Source organism: Amyelois transitella, chromosome 24 (assembly GCF_032362555.1).
Source record: "Amyelois transitella isolate CPQ chromosome 24, ilAmyTran1.1, whole genome shotgun sequence".
Taxonomy (NCBI): domain Eukaryota; kingdom Metazoa; phylum Arthropoda; class Insecta; order Lepidoptera; family Pyralidae; genus Amyelois; species Amyelois transitella.
Window position 1 is genome coordinate 1,603,915 of NC_083527.1, and position 18,839 is coordinate 1,622,753.

General features: G+C 35.0%; 1 protein-coding gene across 1 annotated transcript in view; it reads left to right on the forward strand.

Moving 5' to 3' along the window:
- LOC106135895 (orexin/Hypocretin receptor type 1) overlaps nucleotides 1-11,635 on the forward strand; it is a 73,843-nt gene extending 62,208 nt beyond the window's left edge. The window contains exons 6-8 of the mRNA XM_060951291.1: nucleotides 3,256-3,355; nucleotides 9,975-10,087; nucleotides 11,192-11,635. Of these exons, the coding sequence (XP_060807274.1) occupies nucleotides 3,256-3,355; nucleotides 9,975-10,087; nucleotides 11,192-11,403 (425 nt within the window). The 3' untranslated portion in view covers nucleotides 11,404-11,635. The remainder of the gene's footprint in view (nucleotides 1-3,255; nucleotides 3,356-9,974; nucleotides 10,088-11,191) is intronic.
- Nucleotides 11,636-18,839: the final 7,204 nt, after the last annotated feature.

Genomic DNA, 18,839 nt, shown 5'->3' on the forward strand with positions numbered 1-18,839 from the left:
GTTCGGGGCATGATGAGAAAAGAACTTTTTCTGATTGGCCTGGGTCTTGGATTTTTATCTATGTAAGTGTTTATTATAAAATATAGTATCGTTAAGTTATAGTATAGTATAGACATAGCCAACAGTCATCCCATGGGATAGGCATATATACCTAAAGAAATTAAGTTCAATTAATTAGAAGCCTACGAAGCAAATTGAAAAATCACTGTCACGTACTCAGTAAGATGTCAAAAGTACCGTTAATTTAAAAAAGTAAAGTTAATTTTAGTTTTTTATATTTTTCGCGAGTAATTTTGTTTGTAAACTCTTTATTGCATAAAAAAATGAATATAACAAATTACAAAATAGATATTGGATTTAGAAAAATACGTACAATGGCGGACTTATCCCAATTCCAAATCCCAAAAAAAAAACCTTAAAACCAGGTTTCTAATTTCCTACCTTTTACCACTCGACCCTCGCCATATTCAACTAATATAAACATATACCAAAGTCAGTAGGTTAGTAAGTCAAGAATCAACATTCGATTTACATAAAAGGGTCTCCCGAGGGACACACAAATTGTAAATGGATCAAAAGGAACTAACCGGTTCTAACGCATAATAAAACTCAGCATGAAATCTTAAGTGTTAGGAATAAATTACGCGTAAGGTTTTGGTGGCCCAAGGGTGCTTTTAACATAGCGAGTATAGGAAAGGTTTTTTACTTTCTGATCTCTATGTAATTTCTAGTATCACATAATCTAGTACCTGGTTTACCGGGCTGTGCTCGGTGGGCGTGTCAAAAAAATAACCAAATAAGTAAAAAGAATAAAAAAAAAAACATTCGGTGAATATACATTTGAAAATAGTAAGAACAAAAAATATCAATAAAGAACTACTGAATTGGTATTCAGTAGTTCTTTATTGATATTTTTGTTAATATCGTTAAAAAATAAGGTCTGTCTGTCTGTCTGTAAGTCTCAATGTTTGTACACGTGTTTCAAAAAAAACTATTGCTCAGATTTAAATTCGGATTTCTTAGACGTGTTCGCCTTATATACGAAAACAAATGTGGAACTTGATCACCCAGGTGATATCACCTGGAAAGTGTAATTAACCTTAAACACATTTAAAGTTATTAGCTAGTATAAGTCTTAAAAGAAATTGACTGACTAACTTATCAACGCACATATCAAACTGCTGTGTCTATATTTATAAAGTTAAGTATGATAGATGCTTAACTGGATTTCCAAAAATCACGTGCGACCGTTTATTTTCGAATTTTGTCATAATTATAATTATTTATTTATTTTTGTTATTTTTCACGCGGGCGTACAATCTTACATACTGACATTAATCCAAATTCTAAAGTATTTATGGCGATGGTCTATCAACCTGTCACTGTTTCTAACATTAAGCCAAACAGCTGAACGTGGCCTATCAGTCTTTTCAAGACTGTTGACTCCGTTTACCCCGCAAGGCATTTAGAAGTTTATACATAATACGTCTAAATGCGTATGTATCTCTATGGTTTTTTATAATTCCATCGCTTGTTCCGATTTTTTTATAACAAGAATGTATTTAAAAAGTTACAATATTTGAAAACATGTTCAAACACTGGCCGCTTATAAATAATAGAAAAATAAACTATGTAGTCTACGTAATCGTTCTATAGTTGAATCATCATCTACTAGAATTCCAAACTATTACAGTCAACAACAGGCATATCAACCTACCCAAATTCACTGTAAATTCGCCTCTATTATGAAGTGGGTAAGTTAGGTTTTTACACGCCTCCCATCTAACCTTTGCAGGTAAACCTAACCCGTATTGGATGCATGTTTACACATCCAGGCAAATGTGTTGGTATCCTCACGGTGTTTTCCCTCACCGTAAGAGCATCAGTTAGTATTCAAACTTATGTAGATAACTTAGACAAGAGTCATTGGTACATAGCCAGATAGGATTTGAACCTGTGCTTTTCTGCGCATCAAGCATTTTAACCGGGCACCTTAGAATAGAATAAATTTTCTAAATTAATTACAAGGTATCACTTATTGACATCACATCACTTAAATCTAATTATAACTACTACCGCTTCCAAAGCGCACGTGTAGAAGAAGCCGCGGAACAAACTACACTGCAGCATTTTTATCGGATGTTAATTTACAAATACAGATACTTACCGAATCGACCACCGACGTTCTATCAAGAAAATTTTCAGCCTATCTCGTCGTATTTTTGTGGTTTTTGTTATAAAAGTCAAATCAATCATGAGCGGAATTGCCCTAGCAACAACAATGGATATTGTTTAAGAGTTTGATCCATCGCTCATAAATATGCCTGTGGAAAATAAATAGATGGTTTTTCTATAGGAACGTGATATAATAATGTGAGAATTTCACCCACGCATACTGTAAAATATGCTGTATGAAGTGACTAAGGGAATATGCTTTTTTATAAACAAGTTTCCCGGTAAAAAATCAATAAAAAGAATAGGACCACTCCATCTCGTGCCCATGGACGTCGTAAAAGGCGACTAAGGGATAGGCTTATAAACTTGGAATTCTTCTTTTAAGCAATGAGCTAGCGACCCGTCACTATTTGAATCTTAATTCTATCATTAAGCCAAACAGCTGAACGTGACCTCTAATTCTTTTCAAGACTGTTAGCTATCTACCCCGCAAGGGATATAGACGTGATTATATACATGTATTGTTTACCCGCCGGCAAGGACATCTATGTATGTTATTTTCACAAATAAAACTGTTTCATTATCTATTTATAACATCAATGATGATTAATCACGTTATTTATTGAAATGGATATCCCAAAAGTATTATATTACAGTACAATGACGAATATAGGTCGAAAACGTGACGAAGAACAATATCATTTTTTGCGTCTTATTTTTTGTGACGAAATTATTTTTTATTTTTGCCTCCGATAAAAATCGTTTATTTGTTTAGTATTATCGAATTTATCCTACGCTAAATCTTGTATTTTTGTCTGACCTAACTGAATTATTGACCATGATACGTAATAATAATTTTAGTCCATTTATTATGCTACGAGTACTCAAATAATACATATAGTCACGTGTATATATATGCCTTACGGGATAGACAGAGCCTTGAAAAGACTGTTGACTCTGTCTCAATTAGCTGAACGTTGCCTATCAGTTTTTTCAAGACTGTTGGCTCTGTCTACCCCGCAAGGGATATAAACGTGATTATATGTATGTATGTATGTAATAATAATTATTTGTTTTCAGCACAACTTCGCTCCCGCAGGAAAGCGGCAAAGATGCTGGTGGCTGTGGTCGTTATGTTTGCAGTCTGCTATTTCCCTGTACACCTTCTCTCTGTGCTGAGGTGAGTTATTCTTTAATAAAAACATACATTAAATCACGCCTTTTTCCCGGAGTGGTAGGCGGAGACTATACCTTTCCACTTGCCACGATCTCTGCTTAGTTCCTTCGCTTCATCCACATTAATAACTATAATCATGCAAGCTCGGCGGTTTCGCGGTACGCTTGACCTGACCCTTTAACAGGACGTCCTTAATTTGATCAAGATATATTCGTCTAGGCTTTCCCATTCCGACCTTTCCCTCCACAACCTCCTTGATAATTTATTTATTTTAAACATCATGAAGTTAGTTTAGTTTCTATTTTATATTTATTTTTGTTGAAGGCAAGTATAAGACCAGTGACGCGGCATATATAAATCATTTCTAATTTAAGACTAATTAAATTAAATTGCTTATAAGTTATCGATCACTATTATTCGCCTGGAACATAGAAGAAAAAAAAAAGAAATCATTCACTGGAGACTTTCAATACATATTAAAAAAAAATTAACATTCTTCCTACCTTTGATCGAAGTGAAATTATCCCACCGATAAAATATTGTTCTCCCCAGTTTAATCTCGTTGAAAGACCACCAATTTTACCCATGTCGATAAGGCTTTTAACCTAACAGCCCGTAATCATTCAAAAAGTTTTCGACGTAGCCCCTCAAATATTCGTGATGACGCCATTTTTTATCACTCTTAATCAGTTTCATTCAAGCTACCTATCAATTAAAATTTAGAACGTTTTGAACTGCCCGCCCGCTGTGAAATGAGGTTATTTTTTTTTTTTTTGAAAAAAAAAATTGAGGGCAAATCTTCTGACAGATCGTTGTAAATTTTTTTTAAAGCTTTACAACTTTTCATTCTTTTTAGTATTGGTGCCACACGGCATGTATGTTTATGTATCTAAGTGTGTATTAAACACTCATTTTCCACGAGGGGTATCACCCGCGTAGACTTACATGCCCAACAGTAAGATACAAAGTATTGTTGCTTATGTTACTCCTTAAAGTCAGAATCTATCTTTGTGGTAAATTTTATCAAAATTGGTCCAACATTTTTAAGTTGGTCAGTAGATTCCCTTTAGTTTATAAGTATAACTAAGGGAAATGTTGATAAACTTGTAATTCTCCTTGTAGGCGATGAGCTAGCAACCTGTCACTATTTGAATCTCAGTTCTGTCATAAAGTCAAACAGCATAACGTGGCCTTTCAATCTTTTCGAGACTGTTTGCTCTGTTTTCCCCGTAAGGGATTAAATGTATGTATCTTTGAGTTTACCTGTCACTATTTGAATCTCAATTCTATCATAAGTCAAACAGCTGATCGTGGCCTATCAATCTCTTTATGACTGCTGGCTCTACCCCGCAAGGGATATAGACGTGACTATATGAATGAATGAATCTTTGAGTTCGTTCATTATAAAAAAATATATAAATTTTCTCTCTTTATAACATTAGTATGAAACTCATAGCATCATTTGTAAGGCCCGCATCCTTTCAAATTACATAGAAACAAAATAACAATACACCATTACAAACTTTAGACGTAGTTTTAACAATAGGGATTGCACAATACACTCCCTGGCGATCTAGATATAGACCTAAAAGGGCCCAGACATTCCACAGATAATAAAAAGGGCCGAATTGAACGCTTTTCGTTGCTATTAAAAGATTTTCAGCTGAAGCTAACTAAACAATAGAAGGTACATTTACAAAAGCCTACTTAACTGATTGAGCTTAGGTACTTACATGTTAGATTTAATATTTTCCAAAGGAATCAAAGAGAATTCCACTTTGAATGTGTTATGTGAAGCGCTGAACGAGGAAATTTCTGTTCAATAAAAAATTGAACGATGTGCACTTAAGATTTCTTTTTGACCTAAGTCATTTGAATTTAATGCTCCCAGGTGAATGTGGCCTTTGTCAGTCATGGATCATTGGCTCTGTCTACCCCGTGAGGGATGTAGATGTGATTGTGTACACATTAAAGTCGTATTTCATGCTTTATTATTTATTGTTTTTGGCAACCTTCTTTAATTCATTAAATTTATCACACATTGTTTTAATTATTTTATTTATTAGTCAATTATTTTATTTATTTATTGATTAATTATTAATTTTTACCTTCATTAATTATTTTATTTATTTATCAAATGTAGTTACTACATACGTTTTATTTAAATTACTTATTTCTAAAAGCTTGCATGGACCTTAAGAATGACTTTATAACGAAGAGTTATTGAACTTGAACACGGGACTTTTCATCTCATGTGTATAGGAACAGGTATGATTTACATACGAAATTGTCGTTTTAATTAACACTCAGAATAAGTACACAATAACGTAACTAAGCAGAGTAAGTATAAGGTAAGGCCTCCACAGCTGCGTAATGCGCTACGCTAACAAAAATTAATAAAAAATGAATAATATTCTCGTATACTAAGGTACCTTAGTATACGAGATATCTTGTCAGTTTGAGGTGTTTAATTTTTTGTTATAATTTTACAAGCGCTATTGACTTTTTTTTTTAAATATTATCAGCCTGAATGAAGTAGATTTGATTTCCTTTATTTAATTCATAGTATGTCATGTATTTCTCAGGATGAGTGGTTAATGGTCATGTCAAGATGAAAAGTCTTGTTAATGAAGCTCTCCTTCTTACTCCTGGCTTTAGTCCCGGTTGCATCCTAACCTCTCTGGAGAGAAGATCGGGTTATGCCTTCGACCATGAATTCTAGATTAGATGAGTCAGGTTTTTACACGAAGCGACTCCCATCTGACATCCGCAAACATTGCAGGTAAACCTAACCCGTATTGGATCCATAGTTAGTCATTCAGTTACCTGAATGTGCAGGTTTCCTCACGATGTTTTCCCACATCGTAAGAGCATCAGTTAGTATTTAAACTGATGTACATAACTTTGAAAATAGACATTGTCACATGGCCAAGGTAGGTTTTGAACCTGTGCCTATCTGCGCATCACGCATCTTAACCGGGCACCTTACCGATTCGGCCACCGACGCTCTCCTTTAATACACCTCACCGTATTATATAAATACAAACCTGTATGTATATAACACCGTATTATATACATACAAACCTGTATGTATACAATACGGTGAAATCTGTATGTATATGATACGGTAAAAAAATTAACAGTCATAGTCACGTCTTCATCCTTTACAGGGTAGATAGAATCCACTATCTTGAAAATACTGGAAGGCGTTCAGCTGTACTATATATTTTGACACGATAAACGACAGTGGATGACAATCCTATAAACATTAATCATAAGTTGTTTAGCTTCGCTTGTATTTTTGGAACGAGTGACACTTTTCACACGCACATGCTACTGGGATGTGATTTTGTGCTGGTTTTTATAAATAAATATAGGTCTTTGGTATAGTCATAGAGGAAAACGATTAAACAGAGCCTCAAAACAGTAGTTCATTAACTAAATAGTGAGTAAGCATGTAAAAAGGTTTTAAGTTGATAAAGTTACTTAATTTTTTTTCCATGATTACATGTCCAATTAAACGAGCAATATTTTTGAATAAATATAAGTATGTATGTATACATATACATATATTTGTAATAATTATTGAGTAGGTACTCCAAGTTTGAAACGGTAAAAAAAATCAGAGCGATCGGGTTTCAATTCGAATGTCGATAGTTCTTTTTGTTTTTATTATTTTAGTTTTATTGATCACTGCTCGGTCAACCAGGTACTTGTTACTTTTATGCTAAAAACAGTCAATCAATCTTATATTTTACGGGTAAACCACAAGGCCGATTTTGTACGAATTTGCCACGGTCACACATAGGGTAATTGTTTTATTCTTCTAGAAATTTAAATGAGTGAATCCCAGGAAAACAGCTAGTAAATTTATTAATTAAAGTTAGTTTCAAAGTCATTGAACCTTGCACAAAGAGAATTCGTATTTGAAAAACTTTAAATTCAAACCTTTTTGAATCGCTTTCCACTTAATGACGGATAAATTAATTTGCCTCTCTAAGTAAGGGCGTTTTTACACTACAAGGAATTTTATCGGCAGACCGATTTTTTACGGACAGATCTGCAATGAAAAACGGGTGATGACCTTGATCATTTATTTACATACGTAGGTACATAATGTAGTGACGTCTATATCCCTTGCGGGGTAGACAGGGCCAACAAACAGTCTTGAAAAGTCTGACAGGCCACGGTCAGCTACCTACTTGGCTCGATGATAGAATTTAGATTCAAATAGTGACAGGTTGCTAGTCCATCGCCTAAAACAAGAATCCCTAGCTTATAAATCTTTTGTCCCTTTAAAATGGCAATGAACCTACTAATTAATAGTCATAGTAATTGTAAAAAAAATGCGTATCTCCAATTCAGTTAATTAGTCAAATTATCCAATTAATTAAGCAAGTTTTCTTTATGCCTGAATGATTCCTTAAAAGGTTATTTACTTAAGCCGCAACTTAATTAGGGTCCAACATATTATGTATATTTGAGGTAAGTTGTTAATTACTATAGAATAGGACCACTCCATATCTTTCCCATGGATGTCGTAAAAAGTGACAAGTTGCTAGCCCATCGCCTTAAACAAGAATCCGAGGGTCATAAGCCTATCCTTATCCTTACCTAAAAAGTAAGCCTTTCCCTTAGTCGCCTATTCTTATGCTTACCTAAAAAGTAAGGTAAGCAAATAAAAAAAATAATTTCCAATGAACATTTTCACTAAAGAGATACGTGTGATACTTACAAAATCACTTTCTTCTCGACTCGATCCAAATAAATCGAATATCGCCAGAAAACAAAAAACATTATCTTATTTTCTCCAAGTTAAACGATCAAGTCGACTTTAAAAAAAAAAGAAAAAAAAACAAAGCGGTATCATTTTGAATTCCGAACACGTTTTGTCTGAAGGAAAAAGGGCCAATATTTGCCCACATATCTATGTATGTATGTGCGTCTCAAACGTCAGGACACAAATTTGGTTAAGATAAATATTCGTATTCTGATGAAATACAAATAAGGCTACAAATCGGATTATATCTAGAGTGGCCTGTGTTATAAAATATCTTACTTACACACACACGCATTTATACGTCACGTCTATATCCCTTGCGGGGTAGACAGAGCCAACAGTCTTGAAAAGATTGATAGGCCACGTTCAGCTTTTTGGTTTGATGATAGAATTGAGATTCAAACAGTGATAGGTTGCCAGCCCATCGCCTAAAAGGAGAATCCCAAGTTTATAAGCCTATCCTTAAGTCGCCTTCTACGACATCAACGGGAAAGAGATGGAGTGGTCCTATTCTTTTTATTGATGCCGGGAAAGACACGGCACTTAAAAAACCTTGAAAATACACATATTAGTGTATTGTCGTAAAAGACGACTTAGGGATAGGCTAATAAACTTGGTCTTTGAGACAATGGACTAGCGACCAATCTACCTATCTTTCAATCTCAATTTATCACAAGCCGAACAGTTCAACGTGCTTTCATTCAAGACTATATTGGTCTTGTCTTATACACGTGATTACATACTTATCTTATATATAAAATTCTCGTGTCACAATGTTCGTCTCCGTACTCCTCCGAAACGGCTTTACCGATTTTAACCAAATTTTGCATGCATATTCAGTAGGTCTGAGAATCGGCTAACATCTATTTTTCATACACCTAAGAGTTAAGGGTTGTCCACCCTTAACATTTTTTTTAATTTTAAATTATTTACATGGCAAAAGTACGTTTGCCGGGACAGCTAGTAGACATATAAATGTATGTCACTAAAATCGTCGACATGTCCATGATTTATTGTTAAAAAAAAAAGAGAAGAAATTCCCGCGTAAATCCCTAAGCGTTTGTCGATGTGGCTTTGTCACACCCTGTCCAACAATGGCTGATTGACGTGTCAAAATTGAGTTTCCTACTGTGCTATATGTTAATTTCCTTGGGCGACCTTTTTTGTATGTATGTATGTTATTTTCATAAGATCTCACCTTTGGTTTTTGTTGTTGAAGTATTTGATCATCTTAATGTTTTTAGATCAATAAATACATACATACATATGTAATCACGTCTATATCCCTTACGGGGTAGACAGAGCCAACAGTCTTGAAGAGACTGATCGGCCATGTTCGGCTTAATTATGGAATTGAGATTTAAATAGTGACAGGTTGCTAGCCCATCGCCTATAAGAAAAATTCCAAGTTTATAGCCTATCCCTTAGTCGCCTATTCTTATCCTTACCTAAAAAAAATCATTTCCAATGAACATTTTCACTAAAGAGATAGGTACGTGTAAAACTAAAATACAAATAAATATACAAGATGTAGACAGAGCCAACAGTCTTGAAAAGACTGATAGGCCACGTTAAACTGTTTGGCTTAATGATAAAATTGGGATTTAAATAGTGACAGGTGCTAGACCATCGCCTAAAAGAAGAATCCAAAATTTATAAGCCTATCGCTTAGTCGCCATTTACGACATCAATGGGAACGACATGAAATGGTCGAAGAATCTAAATTTTATAAGCCTATTCCTTAGTCGCTTTTTTTCAACTGGTGGTTTTATTCAGAAAAAAGGTCATCGCATGCACTTTTTCACTACATTGATTAAAGATGATTTTTCTTGTCTGTTACAGATACACAGTGGACATGGAACAGACAGACATACTTTCAACCGCCGCGCTGATATCACACGTCATGTGTTATGCCAACTCCGCTATCAATCCGTTAATTTACAACTTTATGAGTGGTAAGTTTCATTTGAAAATAAATCATATAAAAAAAAGAATAGGACCACTCCATCTCGTTCCCATTGATGTCGTAAAAGGCAACTAAGGGATAGTCCTGTTGGTATGCGCGTGACTTACCACTCATACATACATACATACATAGATATGATCACGTTTTTATCCCTTGCGGGGTAGACAGAGCCAACAGTCTTGAAAAGACTGGTAGGCCACATTCAGCTTTTTGGCTTGATGATAGAATTGAGATTCAAATAATGACAGGTTGCTAGCCCATTGTTTTAAAGGAGAATTCCAAGTTTGTTAGCATTTCCCTTTATTGGCTTTTATAATAAGTCTGGGAAAAATAGTAGCTGATACAATTTATTTTTTCTTTGCTATGAGACCAGCATGAGAGCTAAATCTCTTACCTATTTACCCCAAATCTCCTTAAGGTCCTTACATATTACGGAAATGAAATTTATTCCATTTAAATGCAAATCTTAATAATATTCTCAGATTGAGATGAAGGTGAGATGGTACCATTTATCGCTTCGACACGCTGGAAAAAGAATAACGTATCTACGTTTAATCACGTCTATATCCCTTGCGGGGTAGTCAGAGCCAACAGCGTCGAAAAGACTAGGCCACGTTCAGCTGTTCGGTGTAATGATTGAATTGAGATTCAAATAGTGACAGGTTGCCCATCGCCTACAAGAAGAATCGCAAGTTTATGAGCCTATCCCTTAGTCGCTTTTTACGACATGCATGGGAAAGAGATGAAGTGGTCCTATCTTTTCTTATTGGTGACGGGAACCACACCGCACAAAGAATAAACAGATTTTTAAATTCTTACTTTCTTTATACGTCCACGCTATTATTATAAATCTGTCTGTTAGGCTTTCACGATAAACCGCTAGAATTTTTTTTGATAAAACTTCCTACAATTAATACTCAGCTATTCGAGGTGAACATAAGGTTACCTTATTTCAATATCGTGGGTCAGATTCCCCTGCAAGGATGAGAAGGTCAAACGGTAGTCATTTCGTTTCGTGTAAAAACCTGACTATGTTGAAAAGTTATTTACATTTATTTATTTTCTATTGAATAAACATTTTCAAATTTCGCAGGGAAATTCCGTCGAGAATTCCGTCGGTCGTTCTGCTGTTCGACGAGCCCCGTGCCCGACAATTTTACCACTCTGACCCGCATGACCACGTCAAAGTCGAAGAGACCGTGTGAGTTCGTCACGTTTGAATGTAGGAATCACGGATACGGGTATCGCAATGTATGTAGTACAACCTTTATCGATAATAGATGTAAGAATGGTTACGTCACTTAGGTTTTAAAATCTAATAAGTAACTTTCGTAAAAAGAGGACCGCCTCAAATTGTTATTAAGTCGCTTGAATTACTTAAGTGTAACAAATGCTTTCTTGAAAACCGCTTCAGAATCGGTTGAGCGAAACGCGAGATAAACACGGACAGACATACATACAGTTCAGACTGAGAGCCACCTAGAAGGTTAAAACGGCTTTTGAATGTGTGTGAGTGAATGAAACGATGGAAGGACCAAGGGGGGGGGGGGGGTCAGGTCAAGAATACCCTAAACCGATGGGCATGTTTGTATCAATATAGGAGCGGTAACTAACTTGTAAATATATTTATTAGCTTACATTACGTAGTCTTAATTTTAAGCTTATTGTACTATTGCATTTCAAGGATTTTTCTGTATAAAATGTAAGAAGGATAGGTGTAAATATATGTCAATGTAAAAATATTATTTGAATTATAAACTTTGATGTACATTTTATTGTTTTATTTATTCCATCCTAAACTACAGACGTAGAAAAAAAGGCAGACGTAGTGTGGCTTGCAAAAAAAGTGAAGCATTGACTGTCACACTTTTGGTGAGAGTGTGTGCGTGAGGCGTGTATATATACAGTGGGCGATACTATTAGAGCTTCATTTTGCCGTATAGGAACACCGCCGTCTATGTTAACTGCCGTGGTGTAACCCTTGCGCACGAATTAACATAGCAGCGCTTTAATTTAGAACATGCTAAGTTAGAATACTACTCGTATTAATTATTAATGAAACCAGTTATATTATTACTTAGCGTCGTTGTGTTGTCTTTTTTGTAGAATAAAAAATAACTAACTAGTAGACAGTAGTATGCATGTGGTAATGAATAAAAGATTTTGCTATCACGTCTTAGATCAGAAAACCCTCTTTCCAACAAACTAAACAGAAACAAAATCAGTCCGCAACTTTCCTAGATTAACGCTTACATACATACATACAGAAAAATGCCGTGTGGTTCCCGGCACCAATACAGTCCCGTGTGGTTCCCGGCACCAATACAAAAAAGAATAGGACCACTCCATTTCTTTCCCATGGATGTCGTAAAAGGCGACTAAGGGATAGGCTAACATACTTGTGATTCTTTTTTAGGCGATGGGCTAGCAACCTGTCACTATTTGGATCTCAATTCCATCATTAAGCCGAGCAGCTGAACGTGGCCATTAAGTCTTTTCGGGACTATTGGCTCTGTCTACCCCGTAAGAGATATAGACGTGACTATATATGTATGTATGTATACAGAAAAAATACGGGGACTTTACTTTCTAATATGTAGTGACTAAACTCTTGTATTTTTCCGCGACATTGAAAACGATCATCAAGCGATATATCCAATATCAGGCCGGCGAAATGGACAAAGGGAACTGCTATTTATTCTGCACAGACTTCGTTTTGTGCCTCGTTTACTGTTTACTATGGTCAAACAGTGAAATATTGGGACCTTTTGTAGTTTGTGGAAATTGCTATTGAATAGGGATGAATTATTAGAGTCCGATGAATCATGTTCAACTGAAACATTAATTTTATTTATTTAAACTTTATTTGGGTCGTAAGGTTTTCGGCACTTTAGAATAGGGCCACTCCGTACCTTTCCCATAAGTGTCGTAAAAGGCGATTAAAGGAAAGGCTTATATAATCGGATTTTTTTAGGCAATGGGCTAGCTACCAGTCACTATCTAAATCTCAATTCAATACAGCTGCACGTGGCATTCCAATCTTTATTGAGCCCTTAAGGTAAACTTAATGCTAAAATTATTCTGTACCAGCCTTTACCTTCAGAAAAATATATTTTAGTGGATCATTTACATAGGCTCTCTTTGATACGATGAGAAAACCTGTACATGTTGTTTATTTATTTTATTTATTTATTTATTTATTGTGACAAAAACGGTTTACACCTATTACAATTATCACACTTTACAATTTGAAACACAGGTATATCATATTAAGTTAACCATATTAAATCATATAAAAAATTTGAATAATGAAATTAAATTTGAATACACATAAATTAAAAACAACAAAAATAATATTTTAAAAATTTTGTCAATAAAAGTTTTGTCCGTCAGATCTTATATTTAATACAATAATTAAGTTAATCACTTTCGTCAGTGTCAGTGTTATTGGTATTAAACCACTGGTCACTCAAATTTTCACAATATATTAGTAGTGCTCGTGCAATGGTTGGCCAGTTGTCAAAATAAGGGTCAAAATCAGTGTTGGCGCTACGAAGTGCATTGAGGTGGTTTAACGGTCGAACTAGTGGCGACATCGCGCGGGATACCGTGTGCCCTTCGTCTGGGTAGAATAATTTAGGGGGTCTACTACGGCCACGCCTATCCACTGGAATCTGAAGCTCATCAGAGACGAACAATACACACAATAAGTTGTGTAATAGGAGACAATCTATCGATCCTTTCAACACCTTAAGACAGACAGTTATTTGCTGCACCATTCTACGTACTTCTAGGGAGTTGTACCCTAAATGACCAAGCAAGAACTTAGTGGGATACAAATAGGGGTAGTATCCAAATGATTTTTTATACAAGGACCTCAAGAAGACCTTTTGGACCTTTTCGATCATCCTTGCATATGTAACATAGCCTGGTGTTAAAACTAGTCGTAGCTAAATTATAATATATGATATCAATTTTCAAGAGCAACATGTCAGTCAAAACATAATAATCAACGTTACATACATACATATGGTCACGTCTAAATCCCGGGGTAGACAGAGCTAACAGTCTTGAAAAGACTGATTAATCGCCTCTTACGACATCCATGGGGAAGAGATGTATTGGTCCTATTCTTTTTTGTATTGGTGCCGGGAACCACACGGCACTGTACATGTAACATTGTCTAATATGGGTTGAAGGTTCCCCTGCAAAGGCTGAGGAGATCAGACCGTGGAGCCGTGGACGAAGCCTCGTACAATGTACCTTGTTGACCGAGCCAGCGAAGCTTATGAGAGGGAAAGAAAGAAAGAAAAATTGTTAATTCGGTACAAAATACAAAGAACACATTAAAAATATGACAATTTACATCTAAAAATGTACCAAAAAGGTCTCCGCTCAGCTAATGTTACAGTGTGAGCGCGACAAACGCGACCAATCAACAGGAGTTACAAACATACATACATACAAAAAAGGTGTATTCGTTGCAAGTTGAGTGGTAACTTGAAACGAAAACACATTTTTTGTATGTATGTTTGTAACGCGATAACTTTCGAACCGTTATTGGTCGGATTTTGATAAAATTTTAAATATATGTAGAATCTGTCAATAGAATGAGAGACAGTCGTCTTGAAATATTAATAATATTGTAAAAAAAAGAAGTATTTGTGCGGTCTGACATCCAGGCGAATAATAATTTAGATAAAGACTTAAAGAAGAAGACCAGTAAATATCTAATCTCGCTAGATTTATGTCTGTGCTTCATTCATACCAAGAGTTCATTATTTCTCTTATCAGACCCCCTGCGGACTGGACCTTAATTAGGTAAAACCTAATTATATCTTAAGAAAACAACAAATCTATTGATTCGCTATTACGTCTATATTGCCTTGATATAAAATCATTAGTTGCTGTCTTCATAGAAACGTCTTAACCTAAAGTTCTCTGTCAGACCCAATGGTTGACCGGTAAATAATGCTTTTAGCGTTTAGTCCGCCAATTGTGCTATTTGTATTTTGGACAATAGTTAAAGGTTAACTAAATAAAAGTCACAAACAGAAACAAAAATAATAGTTATTTACACACGCATATAACATTACCTTTTCCCCCTTAAGTGGTAGACAAAGCTGAGTTATGTACATTAGTTTGAATGCTAACCAATGCTCTTATGGTAAGGGAAATATTAAAGTATTTTTCACAACTGGAAAGGAACTCTTCGGTCTAATTAACCTTGAAATTTCGAAAACATTTGCAACACGTGCTTTCCTGCATTTTAAGAAGACCACTCCATCTCTTTCCCACGGATGTCGCAAAGGAGACTAAAGGATAGGCTAATAAACTTATGAATATTCTTTTTAAGGCGATGGGCTAGCAACCTGTCAATACTTGAATCTCAATTCCATCTTTAAGCCATACAGTTGAACGTGGCTTTTAAGTCTGTTGGCTCTGTCTACCCCTCAAGGGAAAAAGATTTGATTGTTATGAAGTTCCTACAAATGCGCAAACGGAACAGCAGGTAAAGGTAAGTAAGGCCAGCTAAAACGACCGCGCAAAAACAAAACGCAAAATCGCGAATAATCAATTTTGCGCTATTGTCTGGATGAGAACAAAACGCTTAGTGTTACTGTGATACAAAACGTTTCAGATAACAATTGTTAAGTGCCCTTTGATTTTAGCACATTTATATTAACCGTTTTATTAAAATATAGGTGCATAATGTGGATAACTTCTCGTTTTTATTTAGGTATATGTAATACGATGCAATTTATTTGGCAAAATGGCGTGGTTCTTACCAAATTTTTAAACATCGTACATACGAAATATATATTATACTAGAGGCCGCCCGCGACTTCGTCCGCGTGGAATCATTCCCGCGGGGACTCCAGGATAAAAAGTAGCCTATATGTTATTCTAGGTCTTCAGCTACCTACATACCTAATTTCATCGTAATCGGTTATGTAGTTTTTGCGTGAAAGAGTAACAAACATCCATACTGACATCAAGACATACTCACAAACTTTCGTATTTATAATATAACTAGAATTTCTGCCTTATAGGCTCTGTCTTCCTCGTGTTATAAAAATTAAAAAAATAGGCGCTTTTGTTGTATGCGGGAGGAGCCGCGGGCGTTCTTTGATAATAAATAAGGAAGTTAAAGTAAAAAATAACCTTTGAATTACGAGTTAGAAAGAATAGCGAAAATGTAGGCATCACAAACATTTCTCCAAAACTTTGTATTCAAAGTTCAAATGTCAACTTTTAGACAATTCACATTAAAAGTCAAAGAGGATTTTGTCAAAGAATTCATTTTAACGATGTAGCAGTAGCTACCTAAATACTTTTTAGGGCATCTTAGTCAGACGACAAAAACCGACTCTATAGTTTTGTCATGGCTGCCTCCCCGTCCGTATTTCACAGTTATTTTATTGTGATAGTAATAAACGTCCTCAGCTGTAACTGCGTAAAATTTGTTCCCGCGGGAATTTTGGGAAACCTCTTCGTAATACACTCCTAGATCATATAAGGAATCTACACAAATTTCAAGTCTCAAAGCCTAGCGGTTTGGGCGGTGCGTTGTATGTCAGTCAGTCTAGTCAGTCATTGCGATAGTAATAAACGTCCTCAGCTGTAACTGCGTAAAATTTGTTCCCGCGGGAATTTTGGGAAACCTCTTCGTAATACACTCCTAGATCATATAAGGAATCTACACAAATTTCAAGTCTCAAAGCCTAGCGGTTTGGGCGGTGCGTTGTATGTCAGTCAGTCTAGTCAGTCAGTCACTCTATAGCGGAAGAGTTTATGTAGGTATATTATTTCAATGAATTATATGTATAAAAATTGTGCAGCAGGTACAGGTAGGTAGGTACCTTACAACATTACAACATTGAACGAAAATTAAATAAAATAAAATCAATACTAAATTAATATTTGTTTAAATACACTTCAGGGAAAACGGTGTGATTTAATGTAGGTATGTATGTATCTACAAAATCAATAAAAATAAATAAATAAATATATACGGGAAAAATTAGGTAGGTACACAGATTGAATTAGCCTCGAAATAAGTTCAAAATTTATGTTACGAGATACTAACTCAACGATACCATATTTATAACAAATACTTATATAGATAAACATCCAAGACCCAGGACAATCAGAGAAAGTTCTTTTCTCATCATGCCCTGGCCGGGATTCGAACCCGGGACCGCTGCGGCACAGAGGCCGTCAATCAGTAATTTTGGAGATACTTTTGCAATGTAAGCATTTTCCGCCTTGTGGCATTAGGTCCACCTGTTCTACATTTTATGTGCATAAAGTTTAAATAAATAAACAAAGAGTTTGACTTAAAAAAAAATATCAATGACAAAGTACGGAACCGTTGTGCGCGAATCCGAATCGCTCTTTTAGGCCATTGTTATAATATTCAACCTACTTAGTATTCATTAAGTTATGAATAAGCTTCTCCTAGTAATGTGAACCTGCGACTTCTCAAATCAGTGCTGAGTATATTCATCGTAACACTGAACCAGGACCTATTGTGCATTCATACTTTTAGGTGTATTCATCAAAGACGTCATACTTTATTTCAATCATGACCTTTCAGTCTTTTTAAGACTGTTCGCCCTCTCTACCCCGCAACTTAATTATAATGTATGTATCATACTTTATAAAAGTAGTATTAAAAGATATTATTGTAAAAACAGGTTATGTTTACGCTTTAGAATGTTATTTTCCCTGACAGTTGACAGAAAAAAAAGACTCTCAGTTGATTAATTGAAGCTAGCAGCAAAAGGCTACGGTATGTAACTAACTTCACGTCACAGCTCTTATATTACATTTTATTAATTTTCTCAAAAATAACCCCCTAATAAAAGTAAAAGAAATTGTTACATTTGTTTTGAAAAAAAATCCTGTACTGAATCAATTGATTTTCTTATAGTATGAATATAATAACATCTTTGGTATTATTATATTGTTATGCCATAATAAATAAAATTCACGGAATCCAAAGATGTGTATTCGTAGTTTGTAAAAACCCCAATCGAAATATGTATGTATGTAAGAACATATCTTAAACAAAAAAATATAGATTCCAGCGATTCAATTAGAATTAGGATTCCCCGGTCCCGATAATTTTTCCTTATGATCTAAGTATGTTCTTACCAAATATCTATACTGATATTATAAAGCTGAAGAGTTTGTTTGTTTGTTTGAACGAGCTTATCTCAGAAACTACTGGTTCGAATTGAAAAATTCTTTTTGCGTTGAATAGACCATTTATCGAGTAAGGTGGTTTAGGCTAACATTACGCTGCAACCTTAAGGAGCAAAGAAATAATGGAAAATGTGAAAAAAAAACGGAGAAAATTATTAATCCTTGAGGGGCTTCAATGATGCCCAAAATAACTATTCCACGCGGACGAAGTGGCGGACACAGCTATTATAAAATAAGGAAATAAGTAAGTATAGAGATGCGGTCGCCTCTTTTCAGAATATCTGTACAGAATCATCATTTTGATTAGTTGGGAGATTGAAACCATTATTTACACAAGATGATATGTGAATAATTTATAACTGAGTGTTTAAAAAAAGTCAAAGCCCTGTACAAACTGTTCATTAATTTATGTTTCTGTTACATATTATTATAAATCCTACTAATATTATAAATGCGAAAGTTTGTATGTCAGGATGTCAGTATGGATGTTTGTTACTCTTTCACGAAAAAACTACTGAACCGACTACGAT